Raw genomic sequence first — 27998 nt, forward strand, 5'->3', positions numbered from 1 at the left:
AGGGAAAATTATATGCCTACAGACATGTAAAACCAATGCAATACATTATAATAACCCATAAGAAGACTTTAAAGACTTGAAGGACTATACTGGTGGTTTTGCTATTTGTAGCTACCTACTGTATGTGTCATGTATAATTTGCATTTTTTTCTGTAAAAATCTCAATAAATCCTATACAGTTTTTGATGATTGGATGGGTCCCAACTCTTAACAGTCAGGGCCAACATATGTATAATTCCTTGGAGTATTAAGATTCTGCCTTTATTACACTGATATGTTGGTTTATTTTTTCTGTTTGTTGTATGCTGGAGGATTACATTGGAAAAAAAGCATAAGGCTTTATTGTGTTTTATCTTCAGTGATGATTACTGCAGAACAGAGATTTAGGATGTATTTTTTAAAGGTTCAGATAAAATATATGAACACATGGTGAGCTGCTCTGCTTCCTGTACACACACACACACACACACACACACACACACACACACACACACACACAATATTTAGACCAGTAGATGACCATGTTGCATTACTAACTGGTAAATGTAGTTTGGGAATAAGGTACAGCCCTGATTGCTGCAGTGAGACTTGAGTGAAACATTGATCACTGGAATATTAAATCCGATAGCACTGCAGATGCTGTGCTCACGTATTCTGTGTTAAATTAAAGAGAACCAAGGTTTATGATAATGACCAACACTGTAAATGCCCAGCCAGTAAATGTCTGTTTGTACAGCAAATTAATCCATGTACAGTGTCACATTTGGGCAGTTTGAGAATTAATGTGCATAAATGATGATCAGGAGTAATTCCATCTCTTGTTAATAAATCATTTACAGCAGCTTCCCTGAATCGTGGCTTGATTAGTGGGGGGAAATTCATAAAATGTGGAGTGGGGGATGGTTGAGGTTCCTGTGGCAACACTAATGTGCCAGCGTCAGCCTCTAGCTTCCATTCATTTCTGTATAAATTACTCTGGAAAGTTGCTTGTATTTTTAAAATAAGTTACAATATCATTGTGTGGGTTGGCTCTGCCACATTGGTCTCACTTACCTTTGGTACTAATCAGTGTGCCCATTACTTTGAATGACTGACACAAACATGTTGTTGACCATGTTTCTCTTTGGCAGGAAGTAGTTTCCAACAAAATGGTCGACCTTAAGGTTTGTGCTTAGCCAAAGATATCGGGTATTTGATTGTGAAAGAAACCTTGTCAATTGCTTTTTTAAATAGAATTTTTAATTGCTGTGAGACAAATTCAATTTCATTCACCTCCACTGTGTTGTGTTTGCAGAGACATATTTCTCAAGCAAGTAAAAAGATAAGTAAAACCCAGCGTTTGCATGGAGTATGTTAGGGTGATTTTTATTTTATGCACTTAAGAATGGTTTTATTTTTTAGGGTGATTTGAGCCTTCAGATGTTGGCTGATTTGAAATGTCCGCACTGACTTAAATCATAATAAGTTAGGTTTACTATAGGCAGTCTCATTGAGATTTGTAGTAAATAGGCTATAATATGCCCAATCTGTGATATGATCCTTTGTAAACAGTGGAATCATTCAACAAAACTGAATCATCAAATCACTGCAAAATAATGAGCTGCAGAGAAAAGGTCACAATAAGGCAAGACTGGCTGTTTTTCTAAATAAGGGCCATCAGGGGCCACTCAAACAGAGCTGACCAATGACAAAACGCCACAGTAGAGGGGGTTCTTGTGGCCAAAAGCCACACTGCCTCACTAAATCAATAATTGTTAACACTGTAGCTATGTTAATTACATATGCAGCATTTTCAAAGCATTATACAGAGTCACAGAGAGCAAAGGCTGAAATGTGTGCTCTAACTGATTGCACAGAGCCCTTCTAAACTTCATGTGCAATTTTTTAAAATAGATATAGATCATCCATGCTTTGTTTATACCCATATGGGAAAAACTGATATTGCTGGAGAAGCGCATTCTGCTAAAATAAATAAGCTCCTGGTTTTTCACTCATGTGAAATCTAGAACTCTAGAAAGAAAGGTTGCAAGCCAGAGCATACAGTATTTATCTTCTTGCCCGTCAAGCACACACGGACACACACAAACAGTATGGCTGCTTGGCGGAGTGGAATTACCAGAGATGTGCTTCAACTTGCCCAACGATATTCCCCAGAAACCATGGCAACATCACAAGGTATAGTGAGAGCGTGTGCAGTGTGTTTACTTGCCTTTAAGGGTCTCCAGTGCCCATCAGCCTCACAGAGTCTGACTGACTGCACCGATACTTGCTGGAGCCACTCCACACCTTTCAGGAGCTGAATAGGGTCAAGTCTGCATGGCAACAATCTCTTCTTCCTTTGTGCCTCTCTGAGATCCTTAAGAGAAACCAGGAGGGGATAAAACTCATTCACTGACTCACACAGACTCTTTCTTACACACTAACACAAACATGTACAGCTGCAGAATGTGCTGGTCTCATGGGAAGGCAAGGGTAAGTGCAATGCAACCTCAGACTGACCCATGGATGAATCAAGGCACATGCATTTGTGTACACCCACAAGCTAAAGAAACACTCAAGCACCATGTTTTGAAGAAAAATCCAGCCTCCCGAGTGAACTCTGTCATGAACCCTTTTGAGTAAGTGACTGGTATATTTTAATACCTAGGTTGCTTACAGTTAGAAAAGGATTCCTGAGCATGGCTGGCTATGGGTTAGGATGGATAAAGGTCAATTTACATGTCTCTCTTTCTCACTGTCTCCCCCTCTTCTCAATTATTCATACACTATAACATCCTCTCCTGCTCCCAGCCAATCACTAGTAGCCGAGACTGAAGAGAGGAGGCTTAGTGTAGGGCATAAAAAAACCTGGGAGGGAAGAAAGAACTGATGAATCCATGGGCTCCACAAGACGCCACCACTCACTCATTCATCGTGGGCTCCATTATCTCCTGGAAGGTATCAGAGATGGAAGTATCCGATTCTACTGGCAAAAACTGTAGATGGTACACACAAGCATGTACACATATAGGCTTATTATACACAACAGCTTCACTCCCCCCCTCTCTCTAATGCACACACACGAGCATGCTGAAGAAAGCCTTCACTGAACAATACCACCACAACTGCTGTGTAAGAATTAGCATAGTAATGGTGTCTTGAATACAGGGTCAGGAACAACGCTTAGGTTATTAGACCCACTCCAGGTGCCCTAAATCGAAAAATGACCCTATTCAGCTCTGGCTGTAGCCTCATTTTATGTGTCAGTGCAACATTTTATCAAGGGCTCACCGAAATTCATGCAATTTACGCAACTGTATATAAGGCAGGGTAATTGTGTCATCGTGTGTGAGAGTGCAAAGGTTGTAGGGCAGGAAGGAATTAGGATTCTAACATGGATGAAAAAATAAAGTGAGCAAAGGACCTGATACATATGGAGAATGAGAAACATAGTCAAGGTTTAGTTCTGTCGGTGTTGTGTCTACTGTATCAGCATTAAGTGAAATATTGAATGTCTTTGTATGAAAAAGCAGGAAAATGTCTGCGGTGATGAATAGTTGTGTTCTTTGTTGAGGAACATCCACAACCACTATGTGAAACAAGCTCAAGGTGAAACAGTCCTGATGATATCACATTGACATCATCACAGTTTTTCCCCAGCTTCTGAACTCTGAGTCATGGACGGTACAAGTGTTCATAATCAGGGAGGTACCCTTCATGATGAATAAACCCAAGTTCTCCTTTAAAATAGACTGCAACTCTATAAACAATGCCCCAGGAACTAATGGACCATCGATAGTGAATATACTGTATAGTGAGATAGAGCAAACACATTGGCATTTTGTGTCATTTAGCTCTAAAGCAGAGTCACTAGTTTATCAACTACAAAACAGCTAGTCTTACTTAGTACATGGCTGTTTACACTGCATGAATATTACATATTGTTGGGAGGGAGTGAGCAAACAGTCCAATCACTGTCCCTCCCTGGGGTGAGGCTACCAAGGACCTCTTCCCACAATACACCCTGTGACGGCTTCAGGGCAAAAGGTGGAACAGCTCTGTGCCACAAGGGAGCGTTCCTCCTGCCCTGTAACATAGCTCTTGCCTTTCACCCCCCCTCTTTATTTTCCCTGCTCTTCCTGTGTATTTGAACACAAAATAATACCACCAAAGGGAACGGAGGAGAAAGGGGCAGGAAAGAGCAAATCAACCCACAAAGGTTGAATAAATGGTTATATTGCATTATGGGGAAATAGCTTTAGACAAGAAATAAGAGAGAGAAAAAAAATAAGGAAAAAGAAAAGGAAGTTGATCAAATTCTATTTCGTTATAGCAGGAGATGCAGCATAGTGAAAGAAAGTATCCTCACTAACCTAATCTAACCTTACAGAGAGGAGATGTCAAAGGACTGACGGCAGAAAAATGGGATAGCAAAAAGTAATGGAAATGAAAAGCTGCCAAAAAGACAAAAAAGAAAGACAAATACTTGATTTTGAATAAAGGAAACTATAAATGGGTGCTGTTTGGAATACTGTGACCCATTCAACAGCCATTTATGGGTGGCCTTAACTAACCAAACCTCATTTATAAAGTATCCCTTTACTCTCTGTCTTCTGAAAGTTTAAAGAGGAGCAAAACGGAAAGAAGAGGAATTTCTCTGAGATTTAAAAACGTGTCTTTACAGAGTCACTGGTTGACTGGTTAGTTCTGTCGGCGTTGTGTCTACTGTATCAGCATTAAGTGAAATATTGAATGCCTTGTGCCGATCTTCCAAGATTTTTTCATGTCATCATTGTGCCTCTTTTTGAAAGATTTGACCATTAAATGTGATATTTTTATTCCTTTTCTTCCACACACGCTGCTCTGAACAGCTGGTAATTGGAGTATAAGGGAAACATTTACACTGACATAAGAGAAATACATCCTACTTCTTATGTGACATCTTACTGTGAACATTTGTTTTACAGCTGTTTTATTAAATGATGTGCTGGCAAATAAAACACAGAAGCGTGTAATAAATGTGTTTTGTTATAGAATAAACATGTTATGCTTCAATGTATGTAAGTAATTTAATTGCTGTGTTTTCCACAGCAAAATGATCTGTGTGATTGTGCCTGCGCGCGTGTGTGAGATGAATGTTTCAGCCTGTTTAAATGCACTCAAAGTCGAGCCAGTGAATGATGAATTAGGAGCAAGTCTTAATTTGCTTGCCACCAAAGGGAATTATTATCAAAATGTTGCACACACACACATAGAAAGAGATAAACAAATCATTACAACAGGGAGGAGATTAGAAAACAAATGAGTTTACTCATAGCCATGATGGTGATTACTCCCTGAGACAAATACCTTCCTGCTCATGATATTCTCCGACTGTATATGACTTGACTGGGCTGCATGTGTCATTATGGAGGCAAATGAATACCTCATAATTAGAGGACACTTTGTACTGTGGACCAGGTTTGATCTTTGCCCTGATTGTGGCTTTAAAATTAGGCCCTTGATGAATGACAGTTAGTGACAGTTAGCTATTGTTTTCATTATCAATTAATCTGCAGATTTTTTGTTAAATTTGTTGATTAAACGTCAGAGCATGTAAAAAAAAATGGCCATTGTTATATAACAGAGCCAAAGTGATGCCTTTAAATGACTTTTGTCCAACCATTAGTCCTAAATACAAAGATACTCAGTTTACAACTAAGTAGAAAAGCAGCATGATTAATTCAGGCAAAACATCATAGACCTGCTTCAAGCTAGATACTCAAAGAAACATGTGTTCTCTGGAGCAGGCTGGAGGGAATGCAAGAAAAGTAACCTACAAGGTTTCGTTTAGAGAAAACCACACCATCACCCCGCGATATAAAGACCAAAAAATATACAGCTACTATTCTGAGCAGACAAAAACAAAAAACACAAAGTGTATCAAGAAGCAGGTCAGCCAGTCTGTAATTCTTATTTAGCTCTGAAAATGGGATAATGATGATAATGAGTATGATTACCAAAATGGCCATCTTGGAGTACAATAATCTAAACTGTCACATCACAAAGACGAACAAAGGATCTGCATTTTTGTGTGTGCCTGTGTGTTAAGGCTTACAGTACGACTCTGTAAACGAACTGGCATTAGCATGATTTGAAAGGAGCAGAGCCAGGGTTGAAGGGAGCAGGTGAAAATCTCACTTTGAATCATTTCCCCTCCCGGTCCTTGCCATTGTTCCTGTCCTCACACATGGCAGGGGCATAAAGAAAGGATCCTATTATTCCAGCCCAAGCCTGTTCTCCTCGTTTATCGTTTAAAGAGGGGGAAGAGAGGGGGAATATTCTGATGGAAAGCAGGGCCTCTGTGGCAGCCTAGCAGTTGTGTGCCAGCTGAAAAGACTCCACGGGCTGAAGCTGCGGCAGTGCCCACCACCTGCCGAGTTCTTTTTCCTTCATCTCTCCCTTCTCTCTTTCTCTGCCTTTCACCAACAAGTGCTCAGTGACTCAGCAGTCCAGGTTCAATTCAAACTGAGGCCTCATGGAATAAAGGAAAAAGAAGGGTACAAAAAAGAGAGAAATGATTCAGTTCTTGAGTGGGAGAGTGAAAATGGGTGAAAGAAGCAGGCAGATGCATAGGTACTGTATTTTGTTTTGCACTGAAACAGACCTAAGCTGCACCAGGCTCTGGATTTTGAAGTGATTTTCATAGGTGTTGAAGATTTATCGAATTCTCGTCCAGAATTCCACCGAATTTCATGACTGTAATAATCACAACATAGGAGATTGTATTATTCATAAAGTTCACTCACTCTGTGCCTTGTCTTCTTGTCATACTTGCAACAGAGGCCTTGGACATCCATCCCATGGTCCATAAACAGCACACTGAATTTAAGATCAGGTATTGATGCTTTGAGTGTACTCATCCCCATCAATACTGATGGGTTATTGATGAAGGATTGAGTGAATCCTGGTACTGCACCATCATGAGACCAGTATGACCAGGGAAACCATCTTCATGTATGTATATATAACAATAATTAATAAAAACCCTACGCATGTGAAGATTTATGTACATTGCCTGCAGCATGTAGTTGTGCACCAAGACAGGTATCTTCCCAGTGGGACAGGATCCACTTCACTCGTCCCTGAGGAAGAAGAACGATGAGAAGGAGGGCAACATTAAGTTTGTGGATAGATGTTCCCACAGGCAGCAGCAGGTGGATGAAAGGGTGCAACCATGAAGAAGAGTGTGGAACCCGGGATGAGCAGGTCAGAGCTTTGTATCAGATGGGGAAGCGGCAGTGGATCAATATTTCCCCGGATCTCTTCCCTGCTCTACCAGGAGTAGCATCTTATAATGACTGTATAGGCTGGGGCTCAGAGGCATTAATTCAACACATTTTTAATAATTGATGTGCATCAAAACACTGAAGATATATGCACACATGATCAGAATGCATAAATTCTACCTGTGGGTGATCTTCGCTCACTCTAGAGGCTTTATCAGTCTTGTGTGTAGGCGGCTGAAATAACTTTCCTCACTGTTCACAGCGGCTTTGGACCAACAGAAGATTATTCACATACAGCTACTGTTTCTTTTAGTTTCACTTATTCTTTAAATTACACTCAGCATGATCACAGAACAGGTGCAACTTTTAGTAAACATATAAAATTGCCACTTTGCTCATTTCTCAAATCCAGAGAACATGCAAATTTCACTTAGTGCAGTCATCATATAGGTATGTGCTAATGTCAGAAAGAATATATAATGGTGTAATTCAAGTTGAAATTTCAGCAGAAATCAACACTTTGAATAATTACTTTGGCACTGAGGTACTGTACATACACTTATTTACTTTCTTGCAGAGAGTTGGCTTAGACTGGAAACAAGGGGGAAACAGCCTGGCTTTGTTCAAAGGAGACAAAATATGCCTTCCAGCACCTGTAATTCTCAGTAACATGTTATATATATTTTAGGTTAATCTGTATAAAAAGTGAAGTGTTAAAACAACAAGCTTGAGCTTTCCATGACTATTTGAAGTCATCCAGCTTCCAGCTGTAGCTTCAGATTTACTGTAAAGACACCAGAGTGGTAACACTTCTAATGTAACACTCAGCAAGAACGTAAATAAGCATATTTGAGAAAATGTCGAGCATTTCCTCACACAAAAGTTGCAACATAGCCAATGACCAACACAAAACTAGAGTCTTTCTGCTTAATAGCTGAATGGAGACAAGAGGGACATCTGGCACTGGAGATAAAGGTGGATATGGGTTGTGTGTGTATGTAGAGGAGTTATAACAGACGCTGTCCATCTCCCTCACCCACCATGGTCAGACCAGGCATCTCTCATCCACATTCCTCAGATTATAGAGGGCCATCCCAGACGAGCAGAGGCAAGCCTGGACCCACCTGGGCAGACCCTGGTAAATTCCACTCATGCTCACCAGCCCACTGGATAATAAGAGCTGGGGAGAATGGGGAGTACTTTTTAGGATCCTCTCTCTTTGCTTATCACCAGATAAAAGCAGCGTTTGAATCTGATGAATTTTGTGCTTGTTCTCAAGGACAACGTGAACAACCCCTGGCAGGCAAACAGACACTCCAGGTCTTTGCAGAGGCTAATGTTGATGCTGTACCCACCCACACCCCGCTTTCACTATTGTCTTTGCTTGAAGCTGGTGTTAGGAAAGAGAGGGGCTCAGATGGGGGAGGGCAGGGTAGGGCTATCGACACCAGGGCCATTGTTTCTTAGCGACCCCCATTCAGGGTCATTTAGCATGTGACACCTCTAGGGGCACAGTGCATTACTAATGGCACAGAAGAGCAATAAATGTGCCATCTCACTACACTGAGCCAGGAAGATGAGAAATAAGTCAAGAGAGATAAGGGGCAAGAAAGGGGGATGACAGAGAGATAGCATGATTAAAGACTCAAAATTAAGGACAAAGTAAAAGAAGAAAGACATGATGAAAATGAGAAACACCAATATAAAGCAGACAGGGTCATTACAGGAGCTTATCTACATACCTGAGGAGGGTGTGTTCATGAGTATGCAAGTAAGTGTTCACTCTAAGTGATGGGCAGGCCATTAGCTCACAGCCGTGGGCATCAAATGGAACATTGGGGGCAGGGGGCCGGGAAAAGTCCAGTGTTTACCAGAACTGTCTTTACTTTAACCACAGGAGGTGGAGACGATAGCAGAAACCCCCAACAACACAGTTAGAGAAAGCCCGTAATGTAGTTTGAGATTTTAGATATTGCATTTCATCTTCAAAAAATATCTCAGCATTTCAGGAAATGCAGTTTGAGATGAGAAGACCAATACCACTTTTATATCTGCCCATTAAAGCTACAGTCAGGAGATGGTTGGCTTAGCCAAGCATAAAAACTGCAGGCAAGGTGAGCAAGTGATGGGCGACTACCTAGTCTGGTCCATGAAATCCCATAAAACCTGAAGTTGTCATTATATTTCAGCTGTTTGGAAATGACATACAACATGAGCTTTACAGATGCTGGTTGGCAGATCATTAGCTGACTCCAGCTTGGGCTGTCCAGCGCATTCACTGTACAAGCATGAAGGTGATAATGATCTTCTCATGTCACTCTCAGCAAGAGAGCAAATACTGCAACCACATTTCCCCAAATGATGAACTGTTGTTTAAATGGCTGTTTTTTTTTTAAGTTTATCCTATTAATAGCATATTCGCTGTAAATTCCTCGCAGTCTGCATTAGTGATGGTGACCACTTGCAGAAACCTGAGTCTCGCCACCTTTTTCATTAAGATTTATTTGACATGCCAGTTGCCATGTAACAGATTTCTGCAGTGTGTGTGACTTGTGCAAAAGCAACTGAGGTAGCAAAGACTGTTAATCTCAACTACAAAGCAACTGGATACTAGCAATTACTAATAGTCATAGAAAAGGACTAATTTCCATGGAAGAACAGGTTTTCATTTACAGGAATGAACATGCATACCATCAAATTACATGCATCACTTAAGCAAAATTAACCTGGGGCAAACTGCAAAGTGTAACACCTGAAATGAAACAAACATTTGATCTGAGAGGTGGGAGACATTAGATGTTATCTATGGACACGATCACTTACATAAACACAATGACAGCATCTGATGTGAATGAAGAGAGGAACAGAAAATAAAGACGAGTCAAAGAGTCATGGTTTTCAATCAAGCTTTTAATGAAAAGATCATAAAATAACAGTTTTTTTTATTTTCCTCACTGCTGTACATTAAGACTGCAAGGTTGTGAGTGCTGAGGTCAGCTGTATTACACTTTTATGACACTTTAAGTTTGTAAGCCCCATCGCTATGCACGGCGGTGGCTCTGACCTGAATACGAGCTCTCCTAGGAGTGGCGATAAAGAGACAACCCAGCCTGGGTGCTGCCAAAAGCCATAAAAAAAAGTGGGTCACATAATCTTAACTTAAATTCTGGTGTGTGCATGTTACGTTTGAAGTCTGGACGGTGACATGTGTGTTTGCGTGAGTGAAGGTGTATGTGCTGACATGCTAGCAAAGTGCACCTGGGTGTGTACATGTTAGCATGTGAAGTGTGCTTGCCATGGATGGGGCGGTGGTCGTGGCGTCTTGTTCTTTAATTATTCATCAAGACCCTATACATCCGTTCCAAAGCTTCTCAGCCTACAGATCCAGATACATCATTGAGAAGCTGTTCCTGAAGCAAATGGACAGAGAGGAAGCTTGATACACCCACTTCATAGGAAGCTCCATCAATCACTCAACTCAAATACTATTATTTAGCAGCTAATCATCTCTCTAGTAATGTAGTGTAGATCAAGGTGACATCGTGCCTTTGTAAAAAATCAAACAGAAGCAAATTAAAGTTATGCACAAAAATATGCTGCTACAAAGTCCATTTCAAAAATAATATACTGGCTACAGATGGACGGCGAAAAAGTATAAATGAGATGTGGTGTAATGGCAAGAGCACATCTATGTAAACACCAAAAAGTTTGAGGTAATGTGGCGTTTTGTGTTCTCATCACTACTGCACAATGTCACTGGAGATACGGATATGAAATGTAAAATGCAACAGAGCGAAGGATACAGTCGCTTGTGCAGTAGCAGACTACAGAGGGTCAGGTGTATTTGAGATAAAGCAAGGGACAGTAAAGCTTAGACAAGGTTTAATGGCACTGGAGTCCATTTTAAAACTGGCTTTGGTTTAGTTTGCCGAGGTAAGGAGGAGCATCTAGATAATAACTGGACAGACCAGCCCCTCTATTATAGAAATGGCTGGAGAGGATGGTAATAGTAACAACACCACCAAGAAATGAGATGGAAACTTGAACACTTAAAGCCGAATATAGACTCTCGGTTGAGTTTCCTGCTTTATAAATTCATTTTTAAAGCTTTTGTAACACTGCATAATGATATGATATTTCAAACACACAGCAACAATTATGAGGTAAGAAGAGAAAGACAAAGAGTAAACCGTCAGTTAAATGGAAACCGATATGAGAGCGCCTGGACTTTCCCCAGAAGCTTTGAGAAGAAAAAAAAAAAAAAAAAAAAAAACCATACAAAGTGCACTTAGTAAAGCTATCTTATCCAGTTTTAAAAATTCCTTTGCTGTGGAACTAATCGATACTAAAAACAAATGTCATGTATAAAAGATGGAAGAAGTGTTTTTAGATGAGAAATGCGACAATAGTCACTAGAATACTAAAGTTCAGTGGGGTGAAGTGTTGAATATGTGTGAATATTTTGTTTTAAAGGTAGCAGAATGGCAACACCCAGGGAGAGCAAGATACAGTAGCCTCCATGCTGCACAGACAGGTCACAGTGTCCTGCCTGTGCCCACAGACACACACAAGGGGTTAAAGTTCAGCTCCCCTAGTGTGCAGTCATTCAGTGAGAACCCAAGAGCACACGGGCAAAAAAGAAAAACCACCCAGTGAATTACATTAACTAAAAACCTTACAGACAATCAGGTATAACTGAGAAAGAAGGTATTAAATGCCATAGACCATTTTCTTTGAATTGGGGGTGGGATCACTTCTCCCACAAAAAAAAAAAAAAAAAAAAAAAAACCCCTTACAAGACTTTGGTTTACTGATTGTTTTGTGTCTTATTTTGTTTCTCAGCTTGAAACCCTTACAACAAAAACTAAAATAAAAGGGGGTCCTGCCCCCACTTCAGTCTCACACATTGAGAAAATTCTTTGCAGAGGTGAGGGCAGGACCAGAAATAAATACATTCATCAGACAATAGACATTTGATAAAAAAAATAAAAAAAAAGAAAAAGAAAGGAAGGAAGAAAGAACGGTGTCAATAAGTGTTTGCACCAACTTTGTATGAGGCCCGGCCAATCAGAGGTTTATGCTGCTTTTACCCACAGAACATAGGAAGCTTAAAAAAAAAAAAGGTTTCAAAACATCACACAAACAGAAAAAGAACAATAACATTCACAGTTAAAATTACCAGATATGCCTGTTTACATGCAGTTAACAAATTAATGCTACATTCTCCAGAAAAAGCATCTTCTAGGACTGCCAGCCTATGTGATGTACCATATCACTAAAACAACGCAAACATTCAAGCTTCACTCACCCGCTCCTACATATTAACAGACCCAAGCACCAGAGGTAGTCCTCAAGTGCATTTAGGTAAACAGAGACAACACTGAGCTAAAGACCCTGACTAACAATGCCTTTTGATTAATACGTCAAGGACGCACTGCGCACCCCCATGGCTGTGGCCCCATCTGATGACAGGCCAGAGGGCAAGGGGACTGGGGCGCAAGGTCACCCCAAAGCCAGCTGGCAGCAGGGGGGTTTATCCCTAAACCACACAGCCCTCCCTTTAATTGAATATGCAACAGTCTACCTCATGTTCGATGCTATGCTTTTATTTTGGCAGCAACCTCTGTGGAAAAGCATCTTCTAAAAATAAAAATACACACAAATCACCCCCCGACTGACCGAGCCTCGACTGAGGTCTGTAAAACTGTAAAAGTTTATGTAAACAATGAGATAAATACATACGTTTCTTTTTAGAGCCACACATGGTTTCATAATCATTCAAATGTGCTTTGGTTTAAAAAATAGTTTGTGGATTTGGGTATGAGCTTTTTTTTTTCTTCTTAGTTCTTTGTACAACTTTGCAACTATTTCTGAACATAGTGTGTTACTAACTAAAATGCAGACTTGTTTCGAGCTGCCTCGCCTTTGTCAAGGCTCTTTGTGTTAGTTGAAAAAAGTACCCCCGTTTGTCATCAATATGAAACTAGTGTTTTGCTTTTCCCATGATTAAAATACAGAGAAAATGATACAATACTATGTCTTACAAATGTAGCTGAGGGTCTGCATTCACAGATGCAGAACAATCCCTGAAGTATTTGAATAGTAGTAGTACTAGTAGTAGTAGTAATAATAGTAGTAGTATGGTCACAGTTTGGAGTTCATAGTTTTTTTTGTTTTTTTTTTATGTTAAACAAGCAAGCATTCAAATGCAGCTGCGAAGTCTTCTGCAGAGATGGCTAGAGATGTACAAAAACACCTTTTGCAGGACAGGACGTTATGCTGTACTGCAGTAAGTGCTGACAAGTACAATAACGTTTGAAGGCAATGCATTGTGGACTCCCTCTTAAGCTGGAAGAGGTCACAAGCAACAATGGATCAGGTAATAAATAACATATTTGTGTTTGGGGGGAGTGTGAAAAACTCATTGATGTACCATGTAATCATTCAACAGAAAGACACCAACATCCATCACTAACAAGTAACAACTGCAGGAGTCCAAGTTGCTAGTACCTTAAAACGGTAGCGATGTTCGTGTAACTGCAGCTCCATCCCCATTACAACAAACATTTCACAGACCATAATATGAGGATGAAAGAGGAATTAAAAAAAGAAGTTAAGAAGACAGCTAACCCAACATAACAGAGGAATGCCTTTACCAAAAACTTGTAGTGAAGGTTCATGTTCCACAGTGCAACTGTTAAGAGCAGATACACTGGACAGAGGGGCCATTCCCGACTTATTGTTGCTTATGATGAGGTAAAGCTTGAGAGGTTTAAAATCATTTGAAATCATTTTATGGTATAATGACATACAATCAGAAACACACAGATGCTGCAGGAGACAAAGTTGTCCAGCTGTCCAGTGTACCTCTGCTTCTCCCTTCTTATTACAAGTTTTCATAATTCTGGCTCAAAAAACTAACAAACAACTGGACCTTCACATTAAAAATCTGATTATAATCCCTATCTTTTTTTTCCTTTTTTTTTTGGTCTGAATAGAACACAAACAATGTCAAAGTCCTGTCAGTAAAATCAGGGAATATAAAGTGATAAGGACTCTGGATACAAACAAAAAGAAAATAAACATGTTCAGGGAACATGCTTTTAAACTTTACCGGTTTTGTTAGGCGGTAAAGTCGACAATTTACCAGCCCACCAATCAGCACAAGCTTTCCTTGCACACCATGAGAACCTTCCTCAGCCTCAGAGTCATTGGCCAAAACTCCATCAAAGGAGCGGATTTCTTTGTCTGGACTTAGAATATAATTCATAATCTGTTTTATACAGCAAAAAGAAATCAAAAGTGAAATAATTTAGTATGCTATATATCTTAAGTACATCTTTTTAAAAACTTTGGTTATGAACTTGTCTAGCAACGTTTGTTAGTTAGCTCTGTTCTCCTCAACATTCATAAGATCTTTGGAACACTATACATCTAAACTAACTAACTAACCAACTAACCACTAAACTAACTAACGGCTATTTGCTCCAGGCAGGAAGCTACAGTACATTGTGAGGTGGGGCCACACTGCGCCGAGCACCCAAAAAGCTATATCTGACAAGTAAAAACAACAGCTAAAAACAATATTAATGTTTAAAATCTATGAGCATTAAAAACCTGTGTTGAGAGATGGGCAGGTTAAAGCATTAGGTGAAAAGTTACCATAATCTACACACTTTTTACAATTAATTACATAGGAACTTTCAACTAATCAACAGAGTTCGTAAGAGTAATCAGAGGTAGCGAGGTCACAAGCCTATATAAATAGACTTTTCTTTTTTTTCTGAGGGGGAAAGCTATACAGACAAAAAATAAATGTACCCACTGAACTTAATGTTCAATCTAAAACACCCTCTTCTTACCCTCATTAAACTACTCCCCCATCCCAACCCAAAATCCCTCCCCTCTACAAGAAAAATCCCCAAACCTTCCAGTTTAAACATTCACTGAAATACTACAAGTTCTTTAAGTAAAACAAGTACCTCAAGGGGTTCATCTTTCCAATCAGGACTCATTCCTGGGTGCACTAGCAGGCAAAAGCAAAAACAATGAAAATCCTCTCAATACTACTGTAAACAGCTGTAGAGAGGGCTTTGAAAATTGTTCATGTAAAAACCTAAACTTAATCCAATGTAATCCCACCATGAAGCTTTTGTCAGGACTTTCAGTTAAAGCAGGGAGATGGTCCCAAACCCAGTTACCCCTCCTCTCACATACAGATCCCCATCACCAACATAAAAGGACATAAAGCTGTCAGGGTAAAAATAATATTTTTGCAGAATTATTGCCAGTATGGTTTGCATGTGTTTTTGGTCAAAATAGCATTGGAGTACAGAGGGGACTCTGGAGTTAATCTGTTTGAGGAACAATGTGACAAACTCAAAGACTCAATGGCCAAAGGTAGACAAGAGGAAGGTTGTTGAGGGGTATGAGTTGAGGGGCCTTGACATTATCAATACCCACATTCACATTTGACAGACTTGCAATTGTAACAATGCAGACCAAAAGTCGTGCCACTCCACCATGGCTTCGTGACTTTGGAGAGAGACAGGAGTCAACTGTCCCTCTAGAACTCCTGAGAGGTGAGCAGACGTCACTTGATATAAACGATGACATGACCCTTGCATCAACAAGATCCCACCATCACCAAGAGCCCACTGTGGCTAACAGCTACATCATTCACTTAGCCTGGGCATCTTAAACTGGAATTAATATGTAGACATAGGTGTGTCTGCATGTGAACGTGTACATGTGCGTTTCTTTGCTTTTGAGATGGAAAAAAAGGTAAAGAAATGTTTCTTTTTTTTAATCCCAGAGTTCTTTGGCTTGATGCATTTCTAAGAGGGTGAGGTGTGCATTCTCAGGTGACTGATGAGGTTGCGCTGCTGGGTAAACTTCCCCCCGCATAGTTGGCATTCATACGGCTTCTCCCCAGAGTGGACACGCATGTGCTCTGTCAGACGGTACTGACGCGTGAAGCGCATGCCACACTCTTCACATGCAAACGGTTTGAGGCCAAGGTGGCTGCGCATGTGGCGTGTCATGGTGCCCCTCTGGGTGAACATTTTGCCACAGATGTTACAGGGGAAGGGCCTGGTCAGCCAGTGGCTCTTTTCATGTTGTCTCAGCGTTGCTGGGTCTTTGTAGCTCTTACTGCAGACTGTACACTTAAATGGACGTGTTTCTGAGCCAAAGCTGGAAGGACCTACTGGGGCAGAGAGGTCCTCTGCCTCTTCTTCATCTTCCTCTTTCACAAAGGTCCCACCCTCCTCTTTGATGTAGAGCTCATCCTCAGTGTGCGTTTCCACGTGAGCATTGAGCTGCTCAGAGCTGGGGAAGCCCTTACCACAGGGAATGCACACATAGAGGTTGTCTCCAAATGCTGGCTCAAAGCCTTCCTGCCTGTACACGTAGTTGGCGCTGTGGTGTCCCCCTCCTGTTCCTCCACCTGCACTATCTCCATCACTTTGACCGCTCTCATCACTGTGGTCCTGGCCATTCTCTCCTCCTTCCTCCTCATCTTTACACTGGAAGGACTGGTCAGAGGCTAAGCTGCTACCACTGCCCCCTCCAACCCCAGAGGAGCGGCCGTCTTTAGGACCCACAATTACCCCGTTAACCAAGGGCTTGTCATGCTCTTCAGACTTCAATCCTGATGCCTCTCTTTTAGGCCATTCATTCTTGCGATTACCCTGTCGGGACTTCTTCTGGGGTGGTGGGCCATCAGGCTGGTTTTGGGGTTCCTCTGAGCTTTTAGACAGACAGTTAAGCTCCATGGTCTCTGAGCCACAGGTATCTACCCCTGGAAGGGTAACAGAGGAATCATCCAGTGAGGCACTGTTGGTTGTGGATACTGAGGCAGACTGGGGGGATCCTTGGGAGTTGCTGTGTGGGCTGAGCGCATCGGTGGCTGTGCCGGCAGAAGGAGGGCTCTTCTTGGAGAGGTCTAATCCAAGGTCTGGCTCCCCAGCACTACCTCCGCTACTGATGTTACCATTACTGTTGCCATTAGCCCCATTTCCATTCTTCCCAGAGCTGCCAATAAACATCTCGTCGTCAGAGAGTTTGTCCCGAAGGCCTTCATCTGGCTGTGGCTGGTCGGCATCAGAAGGGGTTGGAGGATAGTGGTTGTTGGCGCCGACAGGGGTAGAAGAGGAGAGTTGCTGGTTGTTGAGGCGCAAGCGGCTAATGGGACCTGTAGTGGAGGGTTTACCCGGCAGGGGTTTACCCCCACTGCGCTTGAGCTTCTTTCTGCACAGAGCAGCGAGGTCATGGAGCTGGAGGTAGCTGGCTGCAGTTAAGAGGGCACTGAAGTTCTGCTCACTGCTCTGGTCCGATGAGGACAGGAGCTTCCCAGTGTAGATGAAGTCCAGAACTTGTCTGAATACAGAGGGGTTAACCATCTCTGTATCAAGGTTAATGAGGTTATCGTGGAGGACCAAAGATTTGAAGTAAATGCTGCTTGCTGCTAGAATGTTCTTGTGGGCACGGAATAGCGCATTCTCCACCACGATGATAACATCACACAGGAAGCCCTTGGCTCTCTGCTGGTTGAGTTGCAGCAGCAGTTGTTTGGCATGATTTGGCAGTTCCATTTCCACCTTCCTTCTTTCCGTCTCTCTCGTCCTACACCAGCACCACCTGAATCTGCAAGAAAAAAAAAAAAAAGAAGAAGATGTTAGTGTTACATTGTAGACATGGTGATGCATTAGCGGTCTTCAAAGGAGGGCACAAAGTATTTCCACACTCGAGTTGGCAGTGTATGAGAAAAGGTCAATGCAGCATGCACAGGCTTGGTGACAAAACAAGAGTTTGTATTGCTAAAAAGCAGTGTGTTAATTAGTTTCTAATTAACTGCAGCCTTCAGTAGGATTAAAATGTAATACGGATTTTAAAACAATTACACTCACAGTGCTTGCACACTGTATCTACCAATTAAACTATGTGTTTTGACTCCCACTGCGAGTACATCAATTTAAGGTTTCAGCTCTCATGGGGAATCTAACAACTATTAGCACAGTGTGCCACAGGATCACACAGCAGCTTAGTAACTGGAACCCTTCCATCCCTCTCATCTTCCTTTTTAAACAAACCACAACCCTACATGGATCAAGTTCTGATTGCAAACAGTGCCACTGTTCTGGCACAAAGGCCAAAGGGGGCAGAGAAGAAAACGGGTAAAACAACCACTTTCTAAGATGCCGCCTCTCGGTTTCTCTTTCCCATCTACCCAGAGTAACTCCAGTTTCGGTGGGGTGCCCTCTTTGGTACTCAGCTGTCTCTATTCTCCATTAGGTCATGATGATGTCAGCCCTGCCCCATTGTCTGGAGGTAGAGGTCGGTGGCATAGCGGGCCCCAGGGGGAGGGATTAGATGACACCTGAGCAGGTAAAACTACACAGGAACTAAGGCACAAGATGGGGGTGGAGTGGGGTGTGGCTCAAGAACAAGGACAGCATCACCTGATCCTCCAGAGAGGCCCTCATTTATGGAATTAGGACAGATGAATCTCATTCACTGTTCGACTACAAACTGATGACCTATTTCATACAACAGTGCTCTATTTGTAGTCTGATACTGAAAACACAAATATTGTTAAAGAAATGTAATTCAGGAAATTCAAAAAGTCTACCCACTGCTCAGGAGCGATGGGAACAGCAGTAGTGTGCTTTAGTTAAGGCAGCGAGATCCATCCATGACTCATACATCTTAAATGCCCCTGATCAGAGCAGAGTATACATATTAGAGGAGATTACACAGTAATGCAGACAAATGTTTAACTCATCATCATAATGCTGACAAAATGGAGGTCCCTTTTGTACTTCTGACAGCCTTGTCCCTAAGGTGCAGGAAAGCATAGACTCCTTCACTTCATCTGTTAAATACTCAGTAAAAACAATCTTTGTGTTTGAAAAGACTGACTCTGGACCAGCTTGTGAAGAAGGGTTTGGGTTTTTAGAGCTCTACATTAGAGCGCTACCGCAACCTTATGTCATTAGTAGGTCTCTCAGTCCCACTGGCTAAGATTTACTGTTCCTCTCAACAGGCTCAAAACTAAAGGAAACAGTGCATTTGAAGTCATGGCTCCTAAACTATGGAGGTTTCTGTGCACAATGCAGATGTCTTTAGAAAGGAGCTCAACATCCATTTGGTTTTGAATAGTTCTCAAACATTTTGTGACATCTGATCTAGAAAGATGCTAAAATCTAACTGATTTACCTACAAATCACCATACAGTCTTTGAAGAAAGAATAACACACATAAGAATCACAAACTGTCACTGAAGAAGGTGGTAACATGGCAAAATCATAGGTCTGGATGGTGAGGACAACATAATGTAAAACAAACAAAAGAAAGAGAGAGAGAGAGAGAACATTGTGCAGAACCAAGGTGAAATTTACAAACTGGAGATGGCTGGCTGATGTATAAAACCAGCTCTGTTGGAACAGTCAGGCCAGCCGATACAATCAGCTGCAGTGATCATTAGTCTTAGGTCCAGGCCTGGGCTTGCCTCCTCTGCTTTGACACTTCTACTCATGGTCTTCTTATTCACTCCCCCGCCCCCCCACAATGAGATATTCTGGAACGCATAACCCAGATCTGCAGTTATTCGCAATGTGCTACAGGGGCACTCAACTGTGCAGGCAGCAATGAAGAAGGAGGCTGCTAAAGAAACAAGGACCTCTGTTATGACGCCATGACAGCCAGGAAGCCATGTATCAGTCAGGTCTGTCTTAACACACACACACACACACACCTCTGTAGGCATTCAAGAGGCTTCTCTAACAGACAGACATAAAAGGGGGCTGGGCTCAAAGTGGAGAAGCCAGCTTGGGAGGGGAAAAAAAAAAGCCCCCCCCATCCCTCCCCCCCCCCAATCACCAACACAGCTACCCGCTCCCCCTGGCCCCCTCCCGTGTTGGGCTGTGCCAGGGAGCTGCTAATGGATTACGGCTGATCTATATGCAGCTAGGTTGGGACATATGTAGGCCCAGCTCCCCTTCCAATGGTGCTACCCAGGAAGGCAGGCTTAATGCCACAGGGGGCAGACAGAGCTACCATGAGGGTGCAGGCCTCTCTGAGTGCACAGCACTCCTTGTAGTTTGCAGAACTATTTCCAGCACCTTATCAAGCAGCTGATTTATTAAAGCTTCATGGTTACAGTGTAAAGTCTTGAGATTTCTGAGCATTAGAAAGATGATCCTACTAGAACAGAAAGAATAATGTTGCCACCATTCATGATGACTAGTTCATATGTACAGCATTACATAGTTGGTGAGCAGCACTTCCTGGAGGGTTTGATCCCTGGAATTCTAAGCCATCTGCAAAGGCTGGTTGGCAGGGAGGGTGAGAGATGTTAAGATAGCTGGAGCCCTGTGAGAAACAAGACTTGCTCTGGATAAATATGGTTCCACATACTAACCAAAAGCAGCTCTGGACATGGACTGCAAACTATAGCAGATGCTGCCCTTCAAGCACAGGCAGAGTATCAGCATACCTTGCCTGCAGGGTTAACCTTTTCAAGAAATGAACCAGGAAAGGCAACCTCATTTTAAAAACACAGCACAGTACTGCTTAGCCTCAACCTTGACTTGTTTCAGGAGATGAGCAGACAGAGGTGTAGACAGACTGACAGACATGGTCAGAATAATACATCCATGTGTGGATTTGGGACTGAAAACTAGTGAGCTTCAAAGTGTCCCCAAGCAGTGAATTAATGTCAGCCTTCTTTGAATTTACTGGTTACACCAGAGATCTGGATGATCTGGTCTGAATTCACTTTATTTCTGTCACTGCATTCATTTTCCAAGGAGTTTGTGGATTAAACAGTGAGTTAGTAAACCATTCAGAGTCTGTGTTCATGCAGTGAAGGTGACAGAGAGCAGTGGGCTGTGGCACTAATCTCCTGAACAGAGGGTAGAGAGCCAGAAGAGAGGGCAGAGGTGAGGCAAAGTCCTATGGCGCAATAGCAAAACACTCCCTACTACTGAGAAAGGTCACCTGCTAACAACAAACAGAAAACAAGATTGAGCAGGATTTTAAAAACATATTCAACCTTGGATTTCATGAAAGGTTATGTTTCACACTGACTCCTTTAAACAATATACGCAGTGTGTATGGGGTCATATTGTGCAAGAAAAGATGGATGTGCGGATAAAAACTGTTTTAAGTAGATAGACAAAGCTAGCCCATCAAGGCCTCAGTGTGTGCACACACTCATAAAGACAGTGCACTCGCAGACATATACATGCAGGAATACACGTTCACACACACAGAGTATGCTGGTGGGCAGAGTGAGTGGGGGAGGGGCTAGGGGGATGGTACAAAGCCAGTTTGAAACACAAACACCAAGCATCCACCTCCGAGCCATTTCAACATGGCTCACGCTGCTGCATGGGCAACATTATCCATGCAGGATTCAGAGTTACAGGAATTATCTGAATTTAGCTTAGAGTGAAAAGGTGGCTCACAATACAACGAGGTAACCAAAGAGAACAGATGAGCTTTTCATTTACACACACAGTAGGTTACTACACCTGTGTCACATGCTGTATCGGAGCAAACGTCATAAACATATCTTTGATGATTTCAATTTTAATCACCATTTTACAAACTTCTTACCCCCCACAGTTAGTATGTTTCAAGGCACACACCAAAATAAACTAGTGGTGCAAATAAAAAAAAGGCAGAAAATGATCCACTGCTGTAACCTGATTACTTTAAACCTGCACCTAAATGCAGGAGGTGTCATATTTTTAACTGATCAATTAGTGGTAGAGATTTTTTTTTTCTTTTTGCATAGAATTTGAATTGGGCAGGCTGTGCAGCTGGGGAAACCATGGTATTGTCTTACAAACAGTCCACTCTTTGGCTGCTGAGACCGGCTTACTTATTTCTGTTTTAATCAGAGTTTAGAGTTGTTATAAGGATGAATTTATCAGTAATGATGTGTCCTTTCATCTCGCCATGCTGCTGTCACAGTGATATAACCCTTGTCTGAAGTCATTGTCATGCACATGAGCAATAACACTTTCAGCAAGCCTGTCAAGTGCACTGTAAAGAAATCAGGTTTCTCTGGATGAAACCCAACCGTGTTTACAGTGTTTTTCTTAATCCCCTTCCTCATTTAAAAACAAAGTTCTATTGTCATAATGTAAAAATATAAATAAATAAATCTAATTAGTGCAGATAGTCAGCACTACCTAGGTAAGTTATAAAAGCACCGAGCAGAGTGAATCTCTCAAAGAGAAATAAGTATTTCAAACACAAATTTTTTTTGATTGAATTTATGAACATGCCATGCAGTCTTGAACTGAAATTTCTCCACTGATATATAGAAAGCAAGGCTATTTAATTAGGTACAATATAGAGCAGAGCATGCAGTTTTTTAAAACTTCACCCAGAAACTACACAGGGTGAAATCACCTGCCGTGGTCTTTGCTTGAAATAAGAATCTGTCTTGTAACTCGCACATATGTCTCCATGGCAAATGGTTGTATAGCTCTGATGCATCTGCTGACATCCTGGATGCTGATCCAATTCTAGTTATGTCTTCACAAAAGCTGCAGGAGCGACTTCCTGTGGTGCTGCAAGGCTGAAAGAGGAAGTACATGAAGTACAGTATCCCTGCTGTAGTCTGGCTAGAACCCTTCCAATTAAGAGTCATTTTCTGTCAGAGCAGTTCATCCATGTTGCAGACAAACAATTCCTGCCTAGGGTGCAGTACAATGGAGAGAGAGCCCTGTCCATTTCATCACAGGAGGGGTCAACGGCTGCCGTGCACCTCAGATGTGCCAGTGCTGTGCAGCACAGGGAGAAGAGCCAAGACTGTCACCTATAAATTGAACCCAAGGATCTATTCCTCTATGAATTTATGCAATTTAAAAAAAGTCTAAAAACACATGTTGCACTTCAGGATTTTCTTGTGGTAGGGCACTGACACCAGTGAAAAGAAATTAAGTCTAGAGGGAGTAACAGGCAAACAAACGTACTGTCTTATGTGTGCAAAAACAGCATGCACACCCAAACCTTTCCAAAATTCCCCCTCTTCACATTTATTATTGATTTATGATTGTGTGGCCCCTGGATACAGTTTGCCTAAACTGGATCTCAAACTCCTCCCTGATGCTTTACAAACCGTGTCCAAGTCCTACTCAACTCAAACCAACACTGGTTATCAGCAGGGACAATTTAAGGTCATGATTAAAAAGGTACAATAAAACAGTAAATACAAGATATCAGATTACAAAAACTGGACAGGGCTGAATGCTATCCAAAGTCCTTTGAAATGTCTCTCTCTCTCTCTCTATACATCTATCTATATATAGATATACCTATATCTATATATAGATATAGATATATATCTTTAAACAATTTCAGGTGACAAAACTTATACACCCGTGTAATTTTATGCATACTTTGAGATACACATTTTTTTTCTTAGGCAAATGACTATCTGAATGTGAGTTCATTGCTAATAAAAAAAAAAAAAAGGAGGAGATAAAAGATTGAGAGATTTGTTGGACTCCAAAATGAACAAAGTGGGTCAGTTGTTGCATCCAAAGGGCCCCCCTGGAGAAATTAAACAAAGAAAGACTGACATGACTCACTGAGGCTACCAGCAAAACTGGATTGCAGCTGCCACCCACATATACTGTATTCAACTGTGTCACTTCATCAAAAACTATGCCATCAACCACTTCACTAACAAGTAAACAAATGATTGGTGTGATAAAGTGCCCTCTGTCTTGAGAGAATTAACTCTGTTGTGAGATAAAACCCTTTGTAAAAGCAGCAGACCCAAATGACCAGGTGCCTCCTGCTTAGGCTAAGGGGCAGAGGGCATGTTGGGTAAGGAGGGATCCTGTATGGCTCATGGTTTTACAGAGCTGCCACCCCCTCCTCCTCCAGCCTTTACACACTGCGTAACCTTCTGGCTATCAGCACTACATTCCACAGACGGTTTCTTCTTCTTAAAGAACAACAACGACCCTGCCCTGTGGTGCTTTAGCTACTCACAGTCAAACGCCCTCAGACAGACAACACAGAACAAACAGAGCCGTATATTCCTTTGCTTGATTGCACATTACCTCCTTACTTCTGTTCTCAGCCTTATATTGTTTGCTTGCCCACTGCTGCCTTACATAAGGACATGTACATATGCATTGAGAGCCGTTGTACCAGTCAAATTCCTCATGTGTCCAACACACCTTGCCAGTAAAGCTGATTCTGATATATGCATGTATGTACGTATAGCCTAGTGCAGTCAACAAGTCCTCATCCAACAAGTCAGCAGAACATATAGCCTATGTACTCTTCTGACTTACTGCACTGTGGTGCCCACACACGGCATGGAAGGCCATGATAACAGTGCACACGTATACAGGATACTATGTTTGTGCTGAGAAGGGGCGAGGCAAGACCAACTGGCTGATGAGGATCATGAGGAACACACACACACACCTCAAATTACCTTCCAGGCTCCTCTTTGTAGTCCATAGTAAAACTAGTCACACTGATGAGCTGACTTGACTCAGTCATTTTAATGGCCCAAAACATCTTGTTTGAGGTGATTTATTAGATCCTACACGTTCTGCTTAACTGGATAAGTTTAGGAAAGATAGTCTTGAAAATAATGGCCTCACTAAACGCTTAGTATTGCTAGTCTTCAAAGCTTATTGCTGTTACAGATGCAGCCAGACGCAGAAGGCAGTAAAGCCAGCATTAACTGGCCTCACCAAATGACATTGTGTCTACAAAACCTAAAATGCATTTAAACCTTGAAAATATTGGACCTTTCAACTGTTTTGTTGAATTGTATGATTTAGTTACTTGTTCAGCCAAATGTTAGGCTAGCAGGCAGAGCAACTGCACACCAGCTACACTTGTAGGTGGGTGTGTCCAGACAAATTATAACCCTATAATCTTCATATTATAGACTACAGCACCCTGCAGCCTTTAATGGTACAAGAGGTTGGATGGATTCATCTTCATATTGCCTTAAAGTTGTGACAGAGCCTTCCCAAGACAAGAGTCTAAATATTTCAACATATATAGGAAACGGTTAAAAACTCACAAGCTGTCTATGTAAAATTTCAATGCTGGATGAATTAAAAAACAAAAACAGTCTGCACAATTATCCTTTTGCAAGACCATGCAAAACCATTCTGCCATGTGTGCCAACCAGGACAACCAACCTTTACAGTGTTGTACCCGGTACTTTTTACCATACGAACTCTGAGAGACGAGGCAGTCCAAGTAACTACAAAACAGTGCTGATTAATTCAAAGGATCACAGGTAAAATTAACATTACACGCTTAGGTATCTTGCACCTCCAAACTGCACGCAGGCAGATGTAAGATGAAAGACCCTGAACCCACCAGGCCTGTACATTATATCCCTTCGGTTGGGCTAGCCCCATACTACACAGAAACATCAACCGAGACGTCTCTGGTGCCAGCTTTGCAGCTGGCCATAGCAGTAGTCAAAACATGAAGCAAATCGATGTGTGTGTGTGTCTGTTGATTAAGTGGTGTGTAACTAAAAACATTCTCACGACCTCTAGTACATGTCGTGACTTAAACATAAGAACATATTATGGCTAAGGCTACAGTTATACACGTCATAATAATAATATTAAACACCCTGTCTGCTGACAGCCATCAACCTTCCTCTCTAGTTATCCTTGACCAGATGTACCCTGTAGAAACTCATAAGCATGCCTAAGCATTTAACAGTCTAACTAGACATCCTATCTCCACTAAACATTTCTAATACATAAAGTATCTATCCAATTTCTATCTGACTACAAATACCTAACAACAGTCAAAACTATGTTGCTGGACAAGCGAGGACCTCTGACCTCTTCTGGCACAAACCTTTTTAATCAAGCTCCTGAAAACAAAAACTGGTAAATTTACTTTAACCAAGTTATACTATACTGTCCTAAACTCTTAGCATGTATAACAGTTCAATTCCATTTACCTCTTTGCTGAAACTAAGCAATGTACATTTGACCTCTACTGCAAATATTGGGATTAAACATGATTAAAATGTGGTTATACAAAAACAGCACACACCAAAGCAACCATGTCAGTCATTCCTGTGCTTTATCTTGTGCCAAGCATTAATCACCTAAGACAACCAGCCTTCAAATCTGAGCACATACATTGTTTCAGATGATTTGCTGTTGGCCTGAGTTTAATAATCAAATATTCAAGATGCTGATGTGGCTTTTTGCTTTATCAGAAAGACAATACGTAAATCAATATCAAGCAAGACTGTTTTTATAAAGCCCAACAGAATGGATCACAATGTAAAGTTACACCCACACTCTAGCTGAGCAGGACAATGTAGGTGTTTAGCAGCAGGACATCTATAGGCTATGAAGACATACAGGCTACATCCCCCAGCATCGACTCACGTTTACAAGGCAACGTTAGAAAACCACAAAGTAGCTGCTTCTAAACTGCAGACCTACTGGGTGTTTTCTTAAGTCAGCCTCATTATATCATTATAATAAGCCCTACCTATGACCACTGTGGATTAACCTAGATACAGTCAACGCAGGTATCGACTGTGGCATTTTCAAGATGATTGCGCAAAATAGTGCCCCCCCCCCAAAAAAAACAACAACAAAAAAAAAACACCAAGAGAATCAGTCCAGTTCCACTTACCACATTGTGCAATTTTCTACTATTTTTGTTTTGATTATGTGACAGCGGTGGGTTTAAATGAGACATTAAGTCATTACCTAACATTTAGTAAACATAATTCAACAATCTGTTTAATTGATTAAGTGCAAGAAAACGAGGTAACGTGGAGAAGCATTACAATATTTCTGTGGAGTGCTGCGTCGCGTCGTTTGTGGAGCCTTTCTGTCGCCTAATGTGCGTTACCAACCTGATAATTATTTGGCAGCCTGTGCTCGTCCTGTGGGGCATCTCTTATAAGCCCACGGCGCCAAAATAAATGTCACAACATTAGCAAACTCATTTTGTGGTTTCGCGCAAAAGCCGCAATAAGTGCGAACAAATAAAGGGAGATTTGTCGGCTTGTCAAGCCGGTTGGGAGAGCCAAAATACACCAGCGGATCCCCTTTTTGTTGGCACGCCGTGGAAAAAAACACCACCGTGACGCCGAAAACCTTTGCGATCCTTGCAGCAGCCGAGAGAAAACCGATCGGCTGAAAACAGCCATGGAAATAGCTCCATGGCGCATTTGCAATCCAACTCACAGAAAAAGAATCTCTTTTAAATACCTTATTACATCGGTAGGATCGTTCTCAAGCGTTCTTTACCATCCTCTTGCTCATCTCACAGCCTTCGGGACGCCATGTTGCAAGCTTATGACGTTAGGGCTTCCTCACCCCTGACCTACATTTGAATAGAAACCAGCCCAGAGTGCAGCAGAGAAAACATCCCACTGTGGGGGGGTTTGGCCACTTTCTCAGCCCAATATCCCTCACAACTTTACCTGCAAGATGGCAGAGGGGGGGGGGGGGGAGATGGATGCTGTGCTCACACAACGGTACGGGCCTTCGTCTCACAGTAGCACGACCCAGCCATGGCCTCACACTGCAAAACTCCCCGACTTCTCAAGTCATTTTGTGTAATGCCCAGGCCTACTTCCATAATAAGAAAACTATCTTTGAGAGGTTTCCAGCGCAGTTTCACGTAAATACAATAAAACAAATACGCCATTGTACTGTATTGAAATAAAATCGTAGCTTTTATGGTTTTAATAAAGTT

General features: G+C 41.7%; 1 protein-coding gene across 2 annotated transcripts; it reads right to left on the reverse strand.

The window, feature by feature from the left end:
* Positions 1 to 14225: 14225 nt before the first annotated feature.
* Positions 14226 to 27677, reverse strand: hic2 (hypermethylated in cancer 2). 2 transcript variants are annotated; one of them, XM_020593912.1, is made up of 2 exons: positions 27509 to 27677; positions 14226 to 17894 (listed from the first exon to the last, which is right to left on the reverse strand). In XM_020593912.1, exon 2 carries the CDS (start codon positions 17840 to 17842, stop codon positions 16085 to 16087), a length of 1758 nt encoding a protein of 585 aa, XP_020449568.1. In that variant the 5' UTR covers positions 17843 to 17894; positions 27509 to 27677; the 3' UTR covers positions 14226 to 16084. The 2 variants fall into 2 exon arrangements, with proteins under 2 accessions (XP_020449568.1, XP_020449567.1); XM_020593911.1 differs by lacking the exon at positions 27509 to 27677 and adding an exon at positions 27151 to 27325.
* Positions 27678 to 27998: the final 321 nt, after the last annotated feature.

Source organism: Monopterus albus, unplaced genomic scaffold (assembly GCF_001952655.1).
Source record: "Monopterus albus unplaced genomic scaffold, M_albus_1.0 scaffold20.1, whole genome shotgun sequence".
NCBI lineage: Eukaryota > Metazoa > Chordata > Actinopteri > Synbranchiformes > Synbranchidae > Monopterus > Monopterus albus.

What these genes read in the sequence shown, in the direction of transcription:
- hic2 (XM_020593911.1), bottom strand. Translation starts at nt 27,191, where the DNA reads ATGCCCCACAGGACGAGCACAGGCTGCCAAATAATTATCAG. An exon ending in GGCTGCCAAATAATTATCAG is followed by an intron (nt 17,895 to 27,150) that starts GTTGGTAACGCA and finishes TTTTTCTTGCAG; the next exon opens with ATTCAGGTGGTGCTGGTGTA.